Raw genomic sequence first — 19,294 nt, forward strand, 5'->3', positions numbered from 1 at the left:
TTCTGACGGCGTTTACTGGGATGTACTAGTTCGTAATCGTTGAAAATTAAGTACATTGACCTCTGAGAGGGCCATCGACTTAACATACCAAGGTTCAAGGAGTTTCGTTGACCCAATGTCCCCAAAATACGACAAATACAGTTTGAAATCCGTGACGTCACGCGCGGAGATTTAAAAATGGAACATTGCCCTTGATATTCTCCTTATGATGGTGAAACTAATTACATTTGAGTTCTCAGAGCACACTATCAGTCTTAACCGATTCATTGCAACATTTTAGTGTCCCTTTAAGAATTGAGCAAGGTCCAAGCCCGGCCCAACCCGAGCCCGCCACCTCAAACCCGGGCCCACCCCCAAGCCCGGAGCTTCAGACCCGAGCCCGGCCCGGGCCCGCCGTGAAAATTGCCGGGCCCGGGTTTTCGGGTAGGCCCGAGCCCGTGCTGTGCTCTACACCCTGGTTCGTGCAGGATATGGCGTTCCTCGAACGAGTCGAACTTTGAAACAATGATCTTGAGGCGTGTGCGATATACGCCAACAAGCTCTTCGACGCCATCCTCAACATGCTCAAAGACAGGCGGGTTTCGCCGTTCAAACCATATCAATAATTGAGAACGGCTTCAATACTACGTCGGAATTAACCCACTGCTTAACACAGGGGCCGCATGCTTCAGCTTCGCTGGTTAACTATACGTACGGAGAACTTGGGCGGTGATTTCTTTTTCTGCCGTCATGTCTACGAGTGGCGCTGACTAACATTCCCACGTTTACATGCACAGAAATACCAAATGAAGTGGGCGGGAGGACGACCGCCGCTGTAGCTCAGTTGGTACAGCATCGGACGCGCTATCCGAAGGTTGAAGGTTCGGTCCCTGCCGGCGGCAAGTTGTCTTTTGGCCCGCTTTAATATCTTTGCATTTATATCATAATTGCCACATTACGGGTAAACATGCAAGAGAGCGTTTTCACGTATGACGGACGATGTTAGTGACAATCATAGGCGTAGCCAGTGGATGGAACTGGAGTTTACGTCAGCATTAGTTTATCTACAGTGCCGAAAAACTTGTCATGTTGACTGTAGCCTTACACCTCAAATAATAATTGTATAGCAGGTAGTAATGTTTCAAGCTTAAAGTATCGCGAGTGATAAATTTTATTTACTCACATACAAAGCATGCGTCAGTGAAAGTAATTTATTGCTTAGCAAACAAACCGCAGTGATGCGCTCTTCGAAGAGTTCTGGTAAGAGCAAGTGCAAGTTTCTCTTAATTACGGATATTTGTGCGCTCCACAAACCCCTCTCTTGCATGTCTGCAAAATAAATACGTGACGTTATTTGACCACCCACCGCACCTTTAAATATTTTCGCATTACTTGAGAGTGAATATTGAAGTGGAGTATGGTACAATGTGTTCCGACTTCTCACTCGTAAATACAAAATATCCCGGTCCCATCGGGAAGTAAAGCTAACCGGTGTGCATATGAAACGATAATACTAAACTACGTTGTTACTTTGGCTACCTCTGCTAAGAACGATGTTCTTTCCTACATTGAAAACACTTCATTTAATTGTTCAAAATGATGTGCCCTCTTGAATCCCTGTTTTATCGGCAGGGTCCATTTCGTAAATTCATATCTAGACCGCATGCAGCCTCAAAGAATGCTTAATATCAGTGGTGGCAGGAAATTGGCTGACTTCAGAATTTTCTTATCGGTGCTTGACAATAATTTGACTCAAATTAGAAATGAACATGCAGATCCACTGCATATGTTGTATGTTTCAGTTAAACTATACGAGGCAACATGAAACCTTGCTATGGCTGCACGATCTTCTTGACCGGCACCGCATAGATCGCAATCGTTAAGTTTGCACAGGTTAGGCACAATAGAATATGCCTAACTGGACATCACCGGGAAGCAGCCACGGTGGCTCAGTGGTTACGATGCTCGGCCGCAGACCCAGAGGACGTGCGTTTGATCCCGTCCCCGGCCTTCGCATTTCGACGGAGGCGAAATGCTACCGGACTGCGTGCTGCAGGGCTTATTTTTCCTGTTTACGCTGTTCGGATAAAACTGTTTTTAGAAAAGCTATCGCTCCTGAACGGTTAAGCCAAACCGTTGTATGAAGATGACTTTTAGAATGTTTCAGAAAAAATGAGCATAGGATAACTTGTAAGTTGTCCAATTTCATCATTTCAGTGAAAGTATCAGATACTTCCATAGTATGACAAATACACTTAGTTTTTAATCGGTGGTAGTATTCAACAAGTCATTGAGTTTATTCTTTACTGTAGGCAACTGAGAAGCTGTGTTCAAAAAAACAATCAATATTTCACTACTCTTATTAAATCACGGTTCACCTAAGGCGACGCGCTGAATGTCTGCGCACGATGATCGTATGCCTCGCTTCTTTTATACAGGGTGACAAGCATGAAAATGACAAGACTCTAGTGAGCGATCTCATAATGCCCAATAAAACCTCTTTTTACCAGTTCAAATGTTGACTCTTCACTCTACGATTCTCTTTGGGAAATGATTGGTTACGTAATTATAACGTAGACCAACGCAAGAAAAGTAGTCAGAGAAAACGCAAAATATGAAGATAAGGCAGGTTAAAGTACGGATAATTAGAGCCCCAGAACAGTCTATCTGTAATATAAAATATATGGGAGCCCAAATACCAACCTTTCCTTCGCCGCACGACATACCTGCCAGAAGTTTTATTTTCCAGCAAGTGGTTCTATAATGTTCTGTGTAGCAGCAGTCCATTTTACATTCCTTGTTAAGCTCGAAGTTCTAGAAAGAGAAAGATAAATATATCTGTTAACGCTATAGCCAGACAGCTGTTTCCAGCATCTTAACATTTCCTTGTTGGGTAAATAAGGGCGAGCAAAGCTTTGCGTTTGCGGGCCTGACGCACTTCTTTCTTTCTTTCTTTCTTTCTTTCTTTCTTCTTTCTTTCTTTCTTTCTTTCTTTCTTTCTTTCTTTCTTTCTTTCTTTCTTTCTTTCTTTCTTTCTTTCTTTCTCTCTTTCTTTCTTTTTTTCTTTCTTCCTTCCTTTCTTTCTTTCTCTCTCATCGCTCCATGCTCCCTCCTGATTGTTGCCTTGCTCCATATGCCGGTAATCGGACCGTCATCCACGGGCTTAGCAGCGTGACACTTCTGTTGCTACAGGCAACAACGACGGTCATGCGTTCATATTCAGGCAACAATGAAATGTGGCAACGTGAAATGACAAGTCACCTCGGTAAAAGGTCAGGTTCTCATATCAGAAACGCGCCGACCGCCGACAAGCCCACGATCGTGAGAGAATCGATTATTGGAAAACGGCGCGTACAAATACGCATTGTTACATTTGGCCCTGGAAATCATCGTGGCGGACACCACTGGGCATGCACATGTCGGCCACAAAAGGTTTCCCGAGGTATCGGCACTTGGGCGGGGGTGATTAGCACCGCGTTTTCCTGGAGGGTGCTTATGAATGCATCCCGTCGTTGTGGCGTTACGAGGAAACCGACGAGGGAGTCGTAATCCCGCCTTCTTGCGCGTTGTCCGCAACGTGGGACAGAGCCGTAGGAGATGCAAGACATGTCGAACCAAGACATGTATTCACGTGAACGCTGACATAAACCATTGCAGGAGCTCGAGACAGCTGTCGCCATCTTCTCCGAAGCCAACGACCCCCCTCCCCCCCCACGCTTCCACAGACTCAACCTCCTTCCTTGCCTGGCGTTCACCGAATCACTCTTCGAGGCGCGAGACTGGCACGTCCTCATTGCTTGGTGCCCTTGTGAACCCCATTGGACATCTCGACCATGCTCCTCATCCACGGATGTATCGAGTGGCCCATTTTCACCCTTTCCGGTGGGCCGGCAACACACCGTACTGGCGGGAGCTGCTGTCACCGCTTCCCGTGTCTCAGTGTTAGCAGACGAGGGGGCTATAAAAGCCGAAGACTTTTGTACAAAAACACCCGCATACATACCCGCATACCAGAGTTCATGTTTTGCGGGTATTTGCCGCAGGTGGTAAAGTCTCAACCAATACAGTAACCGCGAACACACACACACATGGACACGTTAGGAAAGTGATAATAATTGTTGCGGTTTTATGTACCAAAACTACAATATGATTATGAGAGACGACGTAGCGAAGGGCTCCTGAAATTTTGACCATCTGGTATCTTTTAACGTGTACCGAGATCGCACAGTACACGGGTATCTAGCATTTTGCCTCCATCAAAATTTGACCGCCGCGGCCGGGGTCGAACCCGCGACCTTCGGGTCAGCAGCCGAGCACCGTAACCGCTACACCACCGCGGCGGACGCAAGGAAAGTGAGGAAGCTGAAGACAGACGCTCAACTACCATCCACTCGTCCACGTGGATTACGCAAAAACCGGGATCAATGCTTCCTACAATAAATCTGCCGAAAGAACCAGGCCTCTCATCATTACCGGTGACTTCAACATTGATTTATGAAGATCCAACAATGCCTGGTCCTTACACTGCGTGAAAGACGGCTTGGATGAGGACAGGGCATCAAAATACCTCGCTGCCACGTACAGGACAGGGGGAATCATAGATCATTTCATCGTAAGAGGTATCCGGGATTTCCACCAGCTGTACTATACCTCGCACTTCACTGCACTTGGAGCTCTCGTAGCCGCGATCACGAACGAATCCGAATAACAAGTCCGGTCCAGCTGCTCGGGCTCACGGACACGGTGATGATGACCTTGCTCAAGAACTGTCAAGATCCCCTTCCACAGATGAACACGGGTTCGTGTGTGCGTTCTCCATCATAACGGACAAGTATAAGCAGAACAACTGTAACAGCTACAACTGTGACTGTAACGTACGTACGTGCAGCGCGCCTACGCGTGCCACTCGGCTGTGTATATATCTAGGGGAACTTTCCTGAATGAAGCTTAGTTGCGAGTAACGCCTGTCCTGCGCATCTGCGTTCCTTCTTTGCCTTGTTCGGATTCGCGCTATCCATTATTGAAGAATATAAACACTACATATCAGCCCACCGCGTCTTTTGCTGGTAACACCCATGTTGCTGTTGGCATCGTAACGCTAATGTAAACAACTGGTTCTGTAATAAATATGCGACTCTTGAACATATGAGTGTGCGTATACCACTTCCACATTTATCTAACGTCATTCCGTAACGTTGCGCTAAATGTGACAAATTATGCCACAGTCACCGTTCCGCGCATGCTTCGCATAACATCGATTCCCATGGTACGCGGGATCTGCCGAATTTTTCGAGTCATCCGTTCATTGGCGGAAGCGCGAACTCCAGAACACTGACACTGACACGCTTAAGTAAAACTTTGAGCTATATTGGTACTGACACGCTATTTTATATTCCACTGCGCCTCACTGTCCCCCTATCTTGGCGCGTTTCTCGAAGGTTCACCCCTCGACATCCTCCGCCCTCACCCTCGCCTCTCAACAAAGAAAACTGGTCGAGTTGGTAGGTAACCTTCATTGGATAGCGCGCACTTACTACGGGGACAAAGGGTGCGTTGTCGTGTTCTCCCTTTGTCCCCGTAGTAAGTGCGCGCTATCCTGTAAAGATGAATACACCGCCTCTCGCAGCACGCTTTCGCCTCTCGGAACACACGCAGCCCTCCCCTTCCTACCAAGCATCACTCTCGCCATACTGCGAGGTCACGTGATCACCGCTACCACAACCTTGGACAAGGCAGCCTCGACTAAGAACAGCTTCGCTGTTAAAACACCCCCTTCTGCAATCGTAATGAAAGCCAGCAGATAATAAAGCCAAGAAAAGAGTGTATATTTATTATCTATATATTCATTATCTGCCGGTTTTCATTAAGGTTGTGTCAAACAAAGAAGCGAGCCTTCAAAAATTCCCTTCCTTCACCCTTTCTACAATGTAGCATGAGGGCACAAGCGCTGACGTTACTGCCTCGGCAGCGCGTTTTTGGTGAGGGGTGCACGCCTCTTTACCACAGCCCAGAGGAGATTATGGCGGCGCCCAGGTAGCTTTGTGTGGAAAGGTGTATAGCTGCAGGGTGATGTCTAACTCAAATTCGTGGTTCACCGGTATGTCCGGTAGGTGGCGCGTCCTTCGTGTGCGGCAGAGTCCATTGTTATACGCTAATGATTCACGAGAAATTGTTCTGAAGATGGCGAGAATTCTTCGCGAGGCTTAGCTCGGAGCATATTGGGCCAACGCCTCCTCTAGAAGGATGGCCGCCGCGTGAGACAGAAACCTCATGTCCTTCCCTTCCCTTCTTTCCTCGTTTCTACTGGAGGCGGTAGCTAGCAGTCCTTGCGGTGGCCGCTTGCAACACACATTTGCGCATGAGCATACTCCCACCCCTGACGTCACGCCACCCCAGCCCCATTGAAAACAAGAGGGGAGTACGTGGCGCCATCCCGCGGCAAGCGACGACAACTTAAGGCAAGGCGGCTACAATGGGATAGCCGGCGACGCCGCAGGCTTCTTTCAAGAGGAGGCGTTGGGTGGGGTCGTCTGAGAGAACTTGCTCAAGAAAAAACTTCCCCCAATTCCACCCAGCGTGAAGTCGGCAGAAACAGTGGACTGCGGTTCTTCTGTGCTTCCCCTGTGATTTTCTGTGATTGTCTGTGGTGTTATGCGGTTTTGTGTGGGTGCCTACGATTACCTTATTTGCAGAGAGGAGATTTCCCTGCTACAGTGACATTAGTCTCACTATGTTCACGCCCGAGCCGCCCTTCCCCATATCTCTGGACGGCTACCGCTTCGTGCGCAACCGGGGCAGTTACGCCATCTGTGGGTGTATCTGGGAACAGGAGCGTGACATGCGACGGGGACAATCATTTGTCGTCAGGCACAGCCATAGAACTGCTCCATTCTTAAAGGAAAAGCGAGAGAGAGTGAATTTATGTTACTCACCCTTCTCGTAAACCATTTCTTGCCAGGTTTGTTGAACCGCTTTTTGCATATATGCACTTCGCGCACTGTTTGACCTGGATATTTCTTGTGCTTACTCATGTAGTTCGTCTCTGTCGACACGTCTACACATTCTGGCGGAAGCTTCCTGCAATAAAGAGAATCACACGCCAACTGCTACATTCAGCCCTGCGAAGTTTTACACTGGATTTTTAGATGCGAAGTATCTTAAGGCGGAGCTCAATCTGGTGGCGGTGGTGGTGGTGGTGGTGGTGTGCGGCGTGACCACCCTTACTGCGCATGCGCATACCCTCTCCATACACCTCCTCTCCACTCACCCTCTCCCCTTCCCCTCTCCACTTTCCCTCTCCCCTCCCCCTTTCCACTCTTCCTCTGAAACGCATAGACATGCCGAAATTCTCTCCTGCGCAACGCCGCGATGAGCTCGAGCGCATGCGCGTCCCCTCCCCTTCTCTCTCCTCTCCTACGCTGCCCCCCTCTCGCCCGCCTGTCGACCGCGTTCCCCGCTCGCCCTGTGAGAATTAACGGCCAGGCTAGATGGAAGATACGACGCGCGTAGCGTCCCTCTTCGCGTTCCACGACGCGAGGTCGGTAGTATACCCAATGAACGCCAACGAAACGCGATCGTGCAAGTGCTCCGGCTTCGCATCGCCTCATGGTCCCCTTTAGCGGGAGATGGTGTAATTTTTGTTTTAGATCGCGGGCGGGAGTTATAATCTGGTGGGTGGGGGGGGGGGGGGGAGCGTGTGGTTCGTATTCTAAACAGCTTCTACAGGTAATTTACTTATGCGATTACTTGCACATCTAGAACTGTTCTCTCAATGTACTCTTTTTACTTATTTACGCAATACCCCCAGCGCCATTGGAGGCCTAAATGGGGTGGGGGGAAGAACACAATGTACGCGAATTTATACATCGTCACCGGCGCTGTGAACCCGACCTGGTCAATCACCGGCGAAGTGATTCACAAGGTCACGCGACAGCCGTGCGGGTCCTTCGGGAACCACCTGTACGTGACGCGCAAGAAGGAAGAAGAATAGCATTCGAATATGCAAAGTGAATAGTTGAAGAAGAGAGAGAAGGGTGAAAAGGAAATGTCAAGTGTATACTGTGAAGAAATAGAAAGTGTTGAACATTATTTTTTGTCATGTCACAGGTATTCATTACTTAGAAAACGACTTCTAGTTATTCCACTTTCGAAAATAGATTGAAGTTTATATGCAGAAATAGTCGTAAGCTTCGGTGCCTCCGTTTTGGGACATTGCCGCAGAGATGTATGTATTCGATGCGGTGTGTGATTTTATTCAAGCTACAAAACGTATCCCATTTTAATCTCTGCTTTAATAAATATTCTTACAGTAATTAAAAATGTTACAATGCATTAGCTATATATCATTTGCTTTTCTTTTCAATCTTTTTTTAACCTAGTTTTTTTATTATTAATATTAGTACGCATTCTTGAAGTTATAAGAGAGCAGTTAACGATACGCAGAGTGGGTAAGTGCCATAATTTTCAGGAAACAAACAAACAAACTACCTGCACCAGGTGGAGTGCCTATAACTTACAAAAAAAAAAAAAAACTACAGCACTGGTGGTAAAAATGCCTTTACTGGAGACATCATCCTAGCGGAAGTGATATTAAGAGGTCTTGGTTGGGCAGACGTTTATTTGGCCCGAACACCCGGCAGCGAACAGGCACGATGATGATGATGATGATGATGATGATGATACTCGACGACGATGAGAATGCATAACGAAACGCATTATGATGATGACAATGTACGCATGAAGATGTTTATAACGAACGCCCACACTACAGTTGATCTTTCGATACGACGGTCCTGGCTTCAACAAATAGTGTAAGTTCATTAAGTAATAAGTGGTGTCCCACGTGCAAATTGGAAGTATCTTTTACAAGATTGTGATGCCGTACAAGTTCTCTTAATATTTATTTACACAGGTCTAATCTGGTGCCGTCTCCTCTATGCTTTTACTGTCCAGAACCTGAACAAATCAATCACTTCTTACTTACTTGCCGTCGTTTCACTAGCTTCAGGAAAAAATCACAGCATATCCACATGGTGAATGATGATGAGTGGGGCGAAGCGAACTCGCGCTGCAGCACGGCAATGGCATTGGCGCGAGCGTGGTCCTTCTTGATGGGAGATATTGTGACTAGATTGTTTGAGAACCACAATCTGTTGCACACGCCGCAATTATGGCCGAAACTGTTATCAAGGAAGTCCCGCTGGAAGCGCGCGTCGGCGCCTTCGGGCAGAGCCCGCCTGATGCGTTTTGCAGCCACTTCACGTGCTCGCACAGCCTCCGGCTCTGCCTGCCGGTACGCGCGCTTTCTCGCCTCTTCACGGTCCTTCACATTTTGAAGATCCGATTCGCGCCGCAGCCGTGCAGCTTCGGCCTCGCGGGCTCGAACGGCGGGGTCTTCGCGCCGCAGCCGTGCAGCTTGTCGAGCAGCTTCGGCCTCGCGGGCTCGAACGGCGGGGTCTTCGCGCCGCAGCCGTGCAGCTTGTCGAGCAGCTTCGGCCTCGCGGGCTCGGACGGCGGGGTCTTCTCGCCGCAGCCCTGCAGCTTGTCGAGCAGCTTCGGCCTCGCGGGCTCGAACGGCGGGGTCTTCTCGCCGCAGCCGTGCAGCTTGTCGAGCAGCTTCGGCTTCGCGGGCTCGAACGGTGGAATCTGCTTCGCGGCGTCGACAAGCTGCGCGGCTGCTGCGAGAAGACTCCGCCGTTCGAGCCTGCGAGGCCGAAGCTGCGGGAAAGACGGCTTGGATGAGGACAGGACATCAAAATACCTCGCTGCCACGTACAGGACAGGGGTAATCATAGATCATTTCATCGTAAGAGGTATCCGGGATCCCAAGCAACGCTTAGCGGCGCTGCTACTCTTGACAGGCAGCGCCATCTCTGGCAGAAAAAGAGAAACTGGGGTGTTAGCAGCGCGCGTTTTCCCTTCTCTCCACCGCGTTGCCGCTCGCTTTGCACGTGCAGAGCTCTCGCGGTGCACTTGCGCCGCCTCACAATGTACCGCTTGCAGTGCGGCTTCAAAAGGATTTTCAAGCTTGACTGGCACTTCCGAAAAGCGAACTTGATAAAATGAGAAAGGCTCGTCAATCACGTTAACGGTGAAGAGCAGACGATCGACAACAACGACGCCCAACTCAAAGCGAAATGCATTTCCCAAGTCGCGATTACACCGTGTAGGACGTATACCTCGAGGTAAGTCTCATTCTGTCATGTTAAAGATGAATAATGGTCCACATGCACTCCGAAATGAAGCCGTACACGCTATTGATGTTCTGCGGCGTGGACTACGAATCATATGATTGTTGTTTTGATATGGCATGCTTACAGTAGCAGCCGTGTACTTTCGTGAACAAACGTTTGCGGCGTGCGAAAAAAAGATTATACGGCCATGGCACTGCTTCCTGAGAAGGTTAGAGTCAAGTCCTCCGTGCCGCTGGAGAATCACCCGCCGATTAAGACGCGAGGCAGCTAGCTGAGCTTTAACCACTGTGAAGCAAGATGAACTGCTCGCCCCGTTTTTTCGGCCCTCGCGTCATGCTTGCAGTCTCTTTTTATGGTATGGACTTGACAGGCGTATAAAACCTGCTGCGTGAACGCGGCTAGAAAATCGCACAAAGTCAGAAGGTGGTTACTTCAAGGTTGCAATTGCAAAGCATGTAATAAGTGCCAGTTATATTTAGCGGCTTAAATATATATCACCCTAATAAAGTGACAAAAACAAGGCAAACCTGCAGAACGATGTCAAAGCTTGCTGCAAATGCACAGACGTCCGTTCCGGCGTGATAAAGCAGTCTTCCCAACGCGTAAAATGCAGGCGCCGAACTTCTGACAATGTGCCGAGTTTAGTTGAATTCAACCAACCGCGCAATGCTAACGGTATAACGCGAATGTGAACGTTCAACAACGACGGGTAGGTCTCACGAACACGGGGAATCAAAACACAAAGTTGGTTCACCTACAACCGTAACTGGACTTTAACAATACGAGAAGACAGCGAGTAATCATTAATGTAGTCGCTGCGTGCACGTGCCGCGTTACTTACCGATTCAGGTAGTCGGAACGAACGAAAGCGGTGAACTCAGACAGCCAAAATAGAAGGCGAGACAGCGCTGTCCGCTATCCACGCTTGCCGCCTTTATTTCTCGTACGACACGCCCGGGAAACGATACAGTTTAACACGTGAATCGTGTGCCTTGCCTTGGTGTTGTCTGCACTGTTGTGGCTGGCCGCTAAACCGCAATACTTCGGACCACGCTTGCGCTTCCGCGGGGTCGCTTCTGCCATCGCGGAAATGCGCAGCTTCGCACAGCAAGCCTCTCGGTTCAACGTACCCAACTGACGGCCCCCCAATTACCCGCACCGAGAGAAGAACGCGTGCGCACGTGCGCTGCCGCTACCGTGAAAGGGGCTGAGTTGGCCGCGCAGAAGTTTCAGAGCTTTCCGACAGAGCCGCAGCGCGGCTGGCGCGGCGCTGTCGTCGCGCCGCAAACTTGAGCTTGGGTTCCCTATACGTCGTACTTCACTGCACTTGGAGCTCTCGTAACCGCGATCACGAACGAATTCGAATAACAAGTCCGATCCAGCTGCTCGGGCTCACGGACACGGTGATGATGACCTTGTTCAAGAACTGTCAAGATCACCTTCCACAGATGCACACGGGTTCGTGCGTGCGTTCTCCATCATAACGGACAAGTATAAGCAAAACAACTGTAACAACTACAACTGTGACTGTAACGTACGTAAGTACGCGCAGCGCGCCTGCGCGTGCCACTCGGCTGTGTATATATCTAGGGAAACTTTGCTGAATGAAGCTTAGTTGCGAGTAACGCTTGTCCTGCGCATCTGTGTTCCTTTTTTGTCTTGTTCGGATTCACGCTATCCATTATTGAAGACTATAAACACTACGTATCAGCCCACCGAGCAGCTTCGGCCTCGCGGGCTCTCACCTCAGTATTCTGTCTGCGAGCGCGCGCTGCCGCCGCCTTCCGTGCCCTCCGTTCCGCAGCCTTGTCTTCCATCTGGCGACTCCGAGCTAAAGAGAAAGCGTGCGAAGAGGGAGCCTCATGGCGCGTTACTTCTGAAATGTTGTCTTCGGGTGTCGTGGAAAACACGAGACGTAGTAAAGAAGAAAGAACGCCACACAGGCGAACACGCACGAGAGTGTCACTCGTCAACGTCGTCTTCTTCTACTACTGCATACCAGAACGCGCGCATTAAAGAAGAAAGAATGCCACACAGGCGAACACGCACGAGAGTCTCACTCGTCAACGTCGTCTTCTTCTACTGCATACCAGAACGCGCGCTTCTCACGAGCTAGAGGTGGCTACTAGAACGCTACAAACGGAGGATGGACAGACCCACGGCATAACGAGCTTCGCCCCTAAAAGCATCTCCAAATGTTAATAAGAAACTTAAGAATTACTCTTAACTCTGAAAATATTGTTTCCCTAGGGGCATCTTCTCTGGGCCACAGCAACGGGAACGTTTGCTTAGCCGTATGCGAATATGTCAGAGACACAAGAATTTCTTGGTAATTATTCTCAATCAAAATTTGGTAAATCGGACTTCCTCTCGCTAATTCGTTGTATTCCACATGATTGGTCTATTCCTATTTTTATTAGTACATAAACTAATAATTCCCCAATTTTTCTGTATGTATACCCTAGACGGCCGATTAGTTCCTTTTGCTTCGTCTAAATTCTCAATTTCCCTACACGGTTTCATGGCCAATTCCCCGTTTGTGAGTCAGAGCCAAGAATTAAAGGGACCGACAACTGCCCAGAATATGAAATGAGTTGACTCCACTGATGTAAAGATTGTCCGTCTCACTGACCCAAACCAACCCTGTTTTTTTCTTGAGAGATGGATTTATATTTTTATTTCTTAATTGAAAGTCGCCAAATATGACCTGTGGCGCCTCTGGCGGAAAAAAAAACAAGAATGATTCGATGAAGACGGCCACGTGACCGTTGATTGCTGTACGCGGTCGACGATTTTTTTGTTAGCACTGAAATATTGTTCGTTTCTTTATATTAAAAGGTATTACTCCATAATAATGTACATACAGGCCTGCGTTAGTAGTATGCATTAAAGTGGCGCTGCCTTCGCGTGACGTAATGATCCCATGCTCGTCAGCGCGTCTTGAGCAACTTTCAGCGTGCTCATGCAACCATGCACGCAGTTTCCAGGTCGCTAAGATTTTGGAGCGACATAGTTTTGCTACCTACACTTCGTCTCAGAAATGACGCGCGCTGCTACTCGGTGCGGCCATGCATATGCACAGTTACGTTTTCGATTACTTGGCTTGGCTCGTGTATCGAGAGAGTAACGACGCCGGGACAAGCCATCCATGACACAGGCGCAGGCAACCTTGGGCGCAGGCGCACACAACGCTGTACAAATACCGGGAAGGTGTATAAAGCCACACATCTCATTGTAACAGCTTGCTATTTTCAAAAATGGTTGGAAAGCTCAGAATAAAGGTGGTTAAGCATAGTTACAGTAACTCCTGCGAAAGCAGAACAACGACAGCTTTCACAAGGGCTAGCGGCATCGCTATCAATTCTCAGCGTTGCTGGAGCAAGCCTCCATGTGTGTTTGGAGCCTTTCAGATCGAAAAATACGGCTTATAAAATAACTACGTGCTTTTCGAATAAACCACTGCAGCTACAACAGCTACGAAGGGTGAGCTTCGTGTCGCGCCATAAAAACCTGTGTCGAGAAATATCAGTTGTTGGTCCCTTTAAGGGCCAAGCAAGCAAGCAAGTAATAGAAAAAGAAGACGCTGATGCTGTGCACTGTTTCACATCTCTCCATTGCGGAGATTCTGCATTAATTTTTGTGCCTGGTTGTCTGCCACATGGAGTATGTTGCCTTTCACAGCGATTAAGTAACGCTGCAACTTACTTATAGACGCCTCGTATCAACTTTTCGCTGCAAGGAGAGAGGCGATACTTTTTTAGTCCTCCGTCCACGTAACTCATCAGGTATCCTTCTTCCCAAGGACATTCGGGTGTCGTATCGTGTGGTGATCCCATCCTGCGTGACAAATAATTTATTGGATTTTTTTGAAAGCAGGTCATCTCTTATAATAAAACAATTGTTGGGGTTTAACATCCCGAAATCAGGATATGATTATGAGAGATGCCGCGAATCATCTCTTGCCGAACCAAAGGCATTTTTACGGTACCTATCTATCAGCCCATCTATCACTGCCAGGAGTGGGGAGGGAGGGTTGGGGGATAAAACACCCAGAATTTTTTTAATTATATATATATATATATATATATATATATATATATATATATATATATATATATATATATATATATATATATATATATATATATATACGCACGAACATTCAATAAGTTCTACCGTACATCTATGGTAGAACTCTCCCCGAAAAACAAAATTGTGGCTACGCTACTGCCATCTATCTATCTATCTATCTATCTATCTATCTATCTATCTATCTATCTATCTATCTATCTATCTATCTATCTATCTATCTATCTATCTATCTATCTATCTATCTAGCCGCCTACGTCTCGGTGCTCTCCTCCACCTATATCCTCCACCTGTTTTGCCTTCTGCCCCTTGATGCCGTAGTCGTCGCTTCACTAATTGTTTTGTTACATTACACTTATTACATCCCAATGTGTATGGCATGACATACTTGTATGACACATATTGCCACGCATGTTTCTAGCTTTATTTCTATGCATTCGGGTTTCACCCACAAAAGCTGTTATCAACGCGTAAAACCGCGTCGCAACGTTCGGGAAGCTTCGGGATTGTTTGAGATCATTCTCTTACATTACGTGCAGGACGCGAATAGTCAAGTTTATTCGAGAGCTTTCGCGAGCACCAGCGATATCGCTAGAACCTTCACTGCCGCATGTATAAATGCCAACGCGACTCCGCAGATCACATTAACCGACGGACGCTCTGTTCGCCGCTATCAGTGTACAGCGTATATTTCTTGTATCATGACATTTCATTTCCCGGGCACAAATTCGCCCGAATAGAGAGTTTCGTCTCGAAGCCGCCGACTACGGCCTTCTTCAATGTCAGGACTACGTGACAATATGAATGTCATATGGTACTTGCGTCATCTATATCATGGCATGAATGGCATAAACGAACGTCGCAGAGCCATCCAGGCCGTTTCCTCAACTTGGTACGTGCCAGAATGTCATGGCTTGCGATGCTATAAATGGTATGAAATGTATGTCATTAGTCATTAGTCATTAGTATTTGCTAATTGTTAGGTTGTGTTGGCTACATGCCCTTAAAACAATGTGATAAAGTGGTGCATGCGTACCTCTATGCTTCTCCTTCATCGCATTAGATGGTTCGCATATTACGACGATTGCTCTTAGGAGAAATTCACCTGATATATTACTATGAGCATACTGCTGAAGTTTCTGAAAGGGATCATTGACAACCAACAGTTTGTAGCACTTAGCCACAAGGAACTCCATATGGATTTCTCAGAAAGCAAAGCATCTAGTCGAAGAAAACTTCGTCGTGGTCATGGAATCAAACCCGGGACCAACGCCTTTCCAGGGCGGTCGCTCTACATATTGAGCAAACCAGGATGCTAGTAAGTGGCAGGTACGCCGCGGTGGATGAGTGGTTACGGTGCTGACTCGAAGGTCGCGGGTTTGATTCCTGCCGCGGCAGTCGCATTTCGGTGGAGGCGAAATGGTAGAGGCCAGTGTACTGTGGTTTGTCAGTGCATGTTAAAGAACAGAAGATGGTTGAAATTTCCGAAGCCCTCCAATACGGCGTGCCACATAATCATATCGTAGCGTGTGGGCAAATTAGTTGTTGATTAATTGACTAATTCGACCTCGCGCTGCCAGTTGCTAGCATCCCGGTTAGCTTAGTTGGTAGAACAAGCACCCTGGAAGGGAGTTGGTCCCGGGTTCGAACCCCGGACGAGAACGAACTTTTCTTCAACTAGAAGCTTTCCTTTCTGAGAAATCCGTACGAATTTCCTTCTGGCTCCCTGCTACAAACAGATGGATGCCAATTATCCCTTTCACAGTCCCGCCGCGAACTCGCCGGATTACGCAGAACTCATTTGCAATTAGCTTAAGCTTGTGTTCGAGCCAAGTGTACTTACACGTGACAGAGCTCGTGGGCCATCGTGTGAGTTCCCGAGTAAGTAGTGGCGGTGTCTTCACCCTCGCCAATGTTGTGCTTTTTGCAGACTGTGCCAACGAACGCAAGCCCTGAAGAATACAGTGTAGTTTAGAATTATTGACAAGTATGTTTTTTATACATCGATCGTTTAGAGTAGGGAACAATAGGAGCGCACACACAAAAATTATTAGAAGGAACTTACACCGCGGTGTCTGTAATTGCTGCCCACGTCTCCTTTTCTGGTAACGTAAGAATGTACAATGATAGCGATGACATCAGTCCAGCAATCCCGACAGTGATTAGGGTACATGAGTCCGGGGCAATTTCTGAAGACTAAAGTTCAATGATGGGATAACTTAGAAAAAAACAGACCTTCTTGGATCTCCTACTAGCACGGTAATCACCGAATATGGGGTCCCATCTGAACTATATCTCCACATAAGTACTGTTTGCTGACTCCGTTCTCTTAACAACAGCGCAGTCACTCTCACTACCGTGTGTTCCCCGAATAAGTATAGGCGTTTACTCAACGAAAAAGTCCCACTTTCGCCGCAAGGACCAAGCAATGAATGCGATAGCAAGAAAAGCGGCCCATGATGGACGCGCTGCTACGCTGCAGAAACATCTGTCCCCCGGCAGCAACTACGGCGCGAGCAGACAGCGGAAGGGCAAGGTTCTCCCTGCGCAAATATACGAAGCGAGCGAGCTGGCCGACGACTTTTAAATGCGCCGTTGCGCCCCTCACACCATCTCGCTGGTAATGAAGAAACGCTTATAAGCGCCTGCCCTCTCTGAGTCCTGCCAGCATATGTTTGTATATAACGCTCGCCGTTAGCTACCTGAAGGATGTGCGCTTTGTGGCGTAGTGGTTAGCGCCACGCGCTGCGGTGCGAGAGGTCACTGGTTCGATTACGCGCTTCGGAAGCATTTTTCTGAATTATTTTTCTTTGGGACTGTATATATATCTATATATATATACATATATATATATATATATATAGATATATATATATATATATATATATATATATATATAGATATATAGATATATATATATATATATATATATATATATATATATATATATATATATATACACTTATACATATACGGTGAATCACGACGGCGGCAAAAACCAGCCGAGACTGCCCATTGTGGAGATAGGTTTAGCACAAAGCTTACCCTACGAGGCGACCGTGAAGGGACGCGACGTTCTCCACTGCCGCAGCGAACAAAGACGCTACGGCCGGGTTCGTCGACTCCGGCACGGCGCAGAAAAGGCACTCGAGGCAGGATGTCAACAAACAACACGGGTTTATTAACCCAAGATGCAGCACAGTACGACAGTCACGGGCTTGCAGGCCGTCAAGGGAACTCCGCGAGACCGATCGAGTACGCTTGCCAGCGGCGCTACGACTACCATACAAAGGGCAGCAGTCGAGCGCACGGACGAGAAGCCGCCTGCCAGAGCAGCGCGTCAACCTCTCGTGCCGGCCTGAGAGCATCTGAAGCGGGTAAGCCCGCGCCAGACAGAAGCGAGCTCAAGGGGGAAGGGGGTTGTCACTGACGGCCAATGAGAACAGGCGTTGCGCAGTGACGTAAGCTAGCTTGGTGGCGTGATCATGTGAGCATGTCGAGGCATGCCCGGACGCGTGCCCGCGCGCCGGGAAGCTGACGCATGGCTCGCACCAGACAAAGAGGCCTGGCGCTGCCGCCGTGGTCTGCCGATTAACGGCGGTTCCCGGCGCTCGAGCCGCGCGGGGCCAACACGCGCGCTAGCTGGGGAACGAGGCGCCAAAGGGAAGGGCGCGCTCAATTCCCACATTCCCCCCTCCTAAAGACCGAGGCCAGCCTGTGAAAGAGGCTGTCCGAGGCCAAGTGGCAAGGTCAGCTCAGCCGCAAGGGGGCTGGCCAACGGGGCAAAGTCCAACAGGGGGGGTGTCGTCTTCCCGATGGTACAAGTCCATAGGTCGGCCATGGCCACGCAAAAGTTCCACCGAAAGTCCCACCACAAGTTCCACCACCGGGGACAGCCCACCGCCGGGAAGAAGGTCCACAGCCCAGGAGGAACGGGGGCAAGACTGCACAAGGGCGGGCAGCCAGCCCGCTTGAAGTTCACCGGACTGGAGAAGTTGGCAGCCAGGAACGTACGAGGCGTGGCTGCCAGTTGCGTGCGACAGCCAACCGCCGAAAGTCGCTGGGACGGGGGCCACACAGGAACGGCAGGCAGGAACAGCAGGCAGCCAGGAATGGAAGCCGGAGCGACCACACTCGGGCCTGGGCCAAAGCTTGAGTGGGCGGACCAGCCGCCGAGGCTGCCAGGTGGGTAAGGCTGGGTGGAGGTGGTGGCTGCAGGCCAGAAGGCAGGAATCAGGCCACAGCGGGGAGGACCGGGGAACGGCAGGCCATCAGGTCTGGAGCAGGCTGGTGGCACGGTAGGCACAGGGAGACGACGGGGCGATGCAGGAGTGGACAGAAATGCCCCCGGCATAGCCGGCTTGCCAAAAAGGGTGCCTGCCTGACAGTGCTGCCCAACAAAGGGGGCGCTTGCCAGGTTATGGCTTGGACAACACGTCAGAGGGTTTGTTCGGCCAAGAGGGCCTTCTACCACTTCCAGACGTGTGCCGCCGCACCTTAGCGGTTATTCTCCATTCGCTGTCATGGTATGGAATAAAGTCCAGCTACCTGTCAGTGGGAGCAAGGTTGCTTAGGTGCGTTTCCGCAGATTGTACCGATGGCGTGGCTTGGAGCCAGCCTTCTCACGGTTTTCCTGCGGTTCGGTGACCGCCTCCCCCCCTCCAAAGTCGTTGCTGCGGGCAACGAAAGGTTTGAGGTCGGAGACGTTATAGCTCAGTCGGTAGAGCATGAGACTCTTAATCCCAGGGTCGTGGGTTCGGGCCCCACGTTGGGCGCCAGTTATGTGGAGATAGGTTTAGCACAAAGCTTACCCTGCGAGGCGACCGTGAAGGGACGCGACGTTCTCCACTGCCGCAGCGAACAAAGACGCTACGGCCGGGTTCGTCGACTCCGGCACGGCGCAGAAAAGGCACTCGAGGCAGGATGTCAACAAACAACACGGGTTTATTAACCCAAGATGCAGCACAGTACGACAGTCACGGGCTTGCAGGCCGTAAAGGGAACTCCGCAAGACCGATCGAGTACGCTTGCCA

The 19,294-nt window shown here is 49.1% G+C and overlaps 1 protein-coding gene across 1 annotated transcript in view; it reads right to left on the reverse strand.

Annotated features, from left to right (window-relative positions):
* Window positions 1-1,166: 1,166 nt before the first annotated feature.
* The window catches only part of LOC119401451 (venom metalloproteinase antarease-like TtrivMP_A), a 36,149-nt gene continuing 18,021 nt past the window's right edge, over window positions 1,167-19,294 (reverse strand). Inside the window, exons 10-14 of the mRNA XM_049418771.1 lie at window positions 16,105-16,213; window positions 13,874-14,009; window positions 6,912-7,052; window positions 2,683-2,793; window positions 1,167-1,308 (exon numbers count right to left, since the gene is read on the reverse strand). Coding sequence (XP_049274728.1) covers window positions 13,874-14,009; window positions 16,105-16,213 — 245 coding nt within the window. The 3' untranslated portion in view covers window positions 1,167-1,308; window positions 2,683-2,793; window positions 6,912-7,052. The remainder of the gene's footprint in view (window positions 1,309-2,682; window positions 2,794-6,911; window positions 7,053-13,873; window positions 14,010-16,104; window positions 16,214-19,294) is intronic.

This window comes from Rhipicephalus sanguineus, chromosome 8 (assembly GCF_013339695.2).
Source record: "Rhipicephalus sanguineus isolate Rsan-2018 chromosome 8, BIME_Rsan_1.4, whole genome shotgun sequence".
In the NCBI taxonomy this organism is placed as follows: domain Eukaryota; kingdom Metazoa; phylum Arthropoda; class Arachnida; order Ixodida; family Ixodidae; genus Rhipicephalus; species Rhipicephalus sanguineus.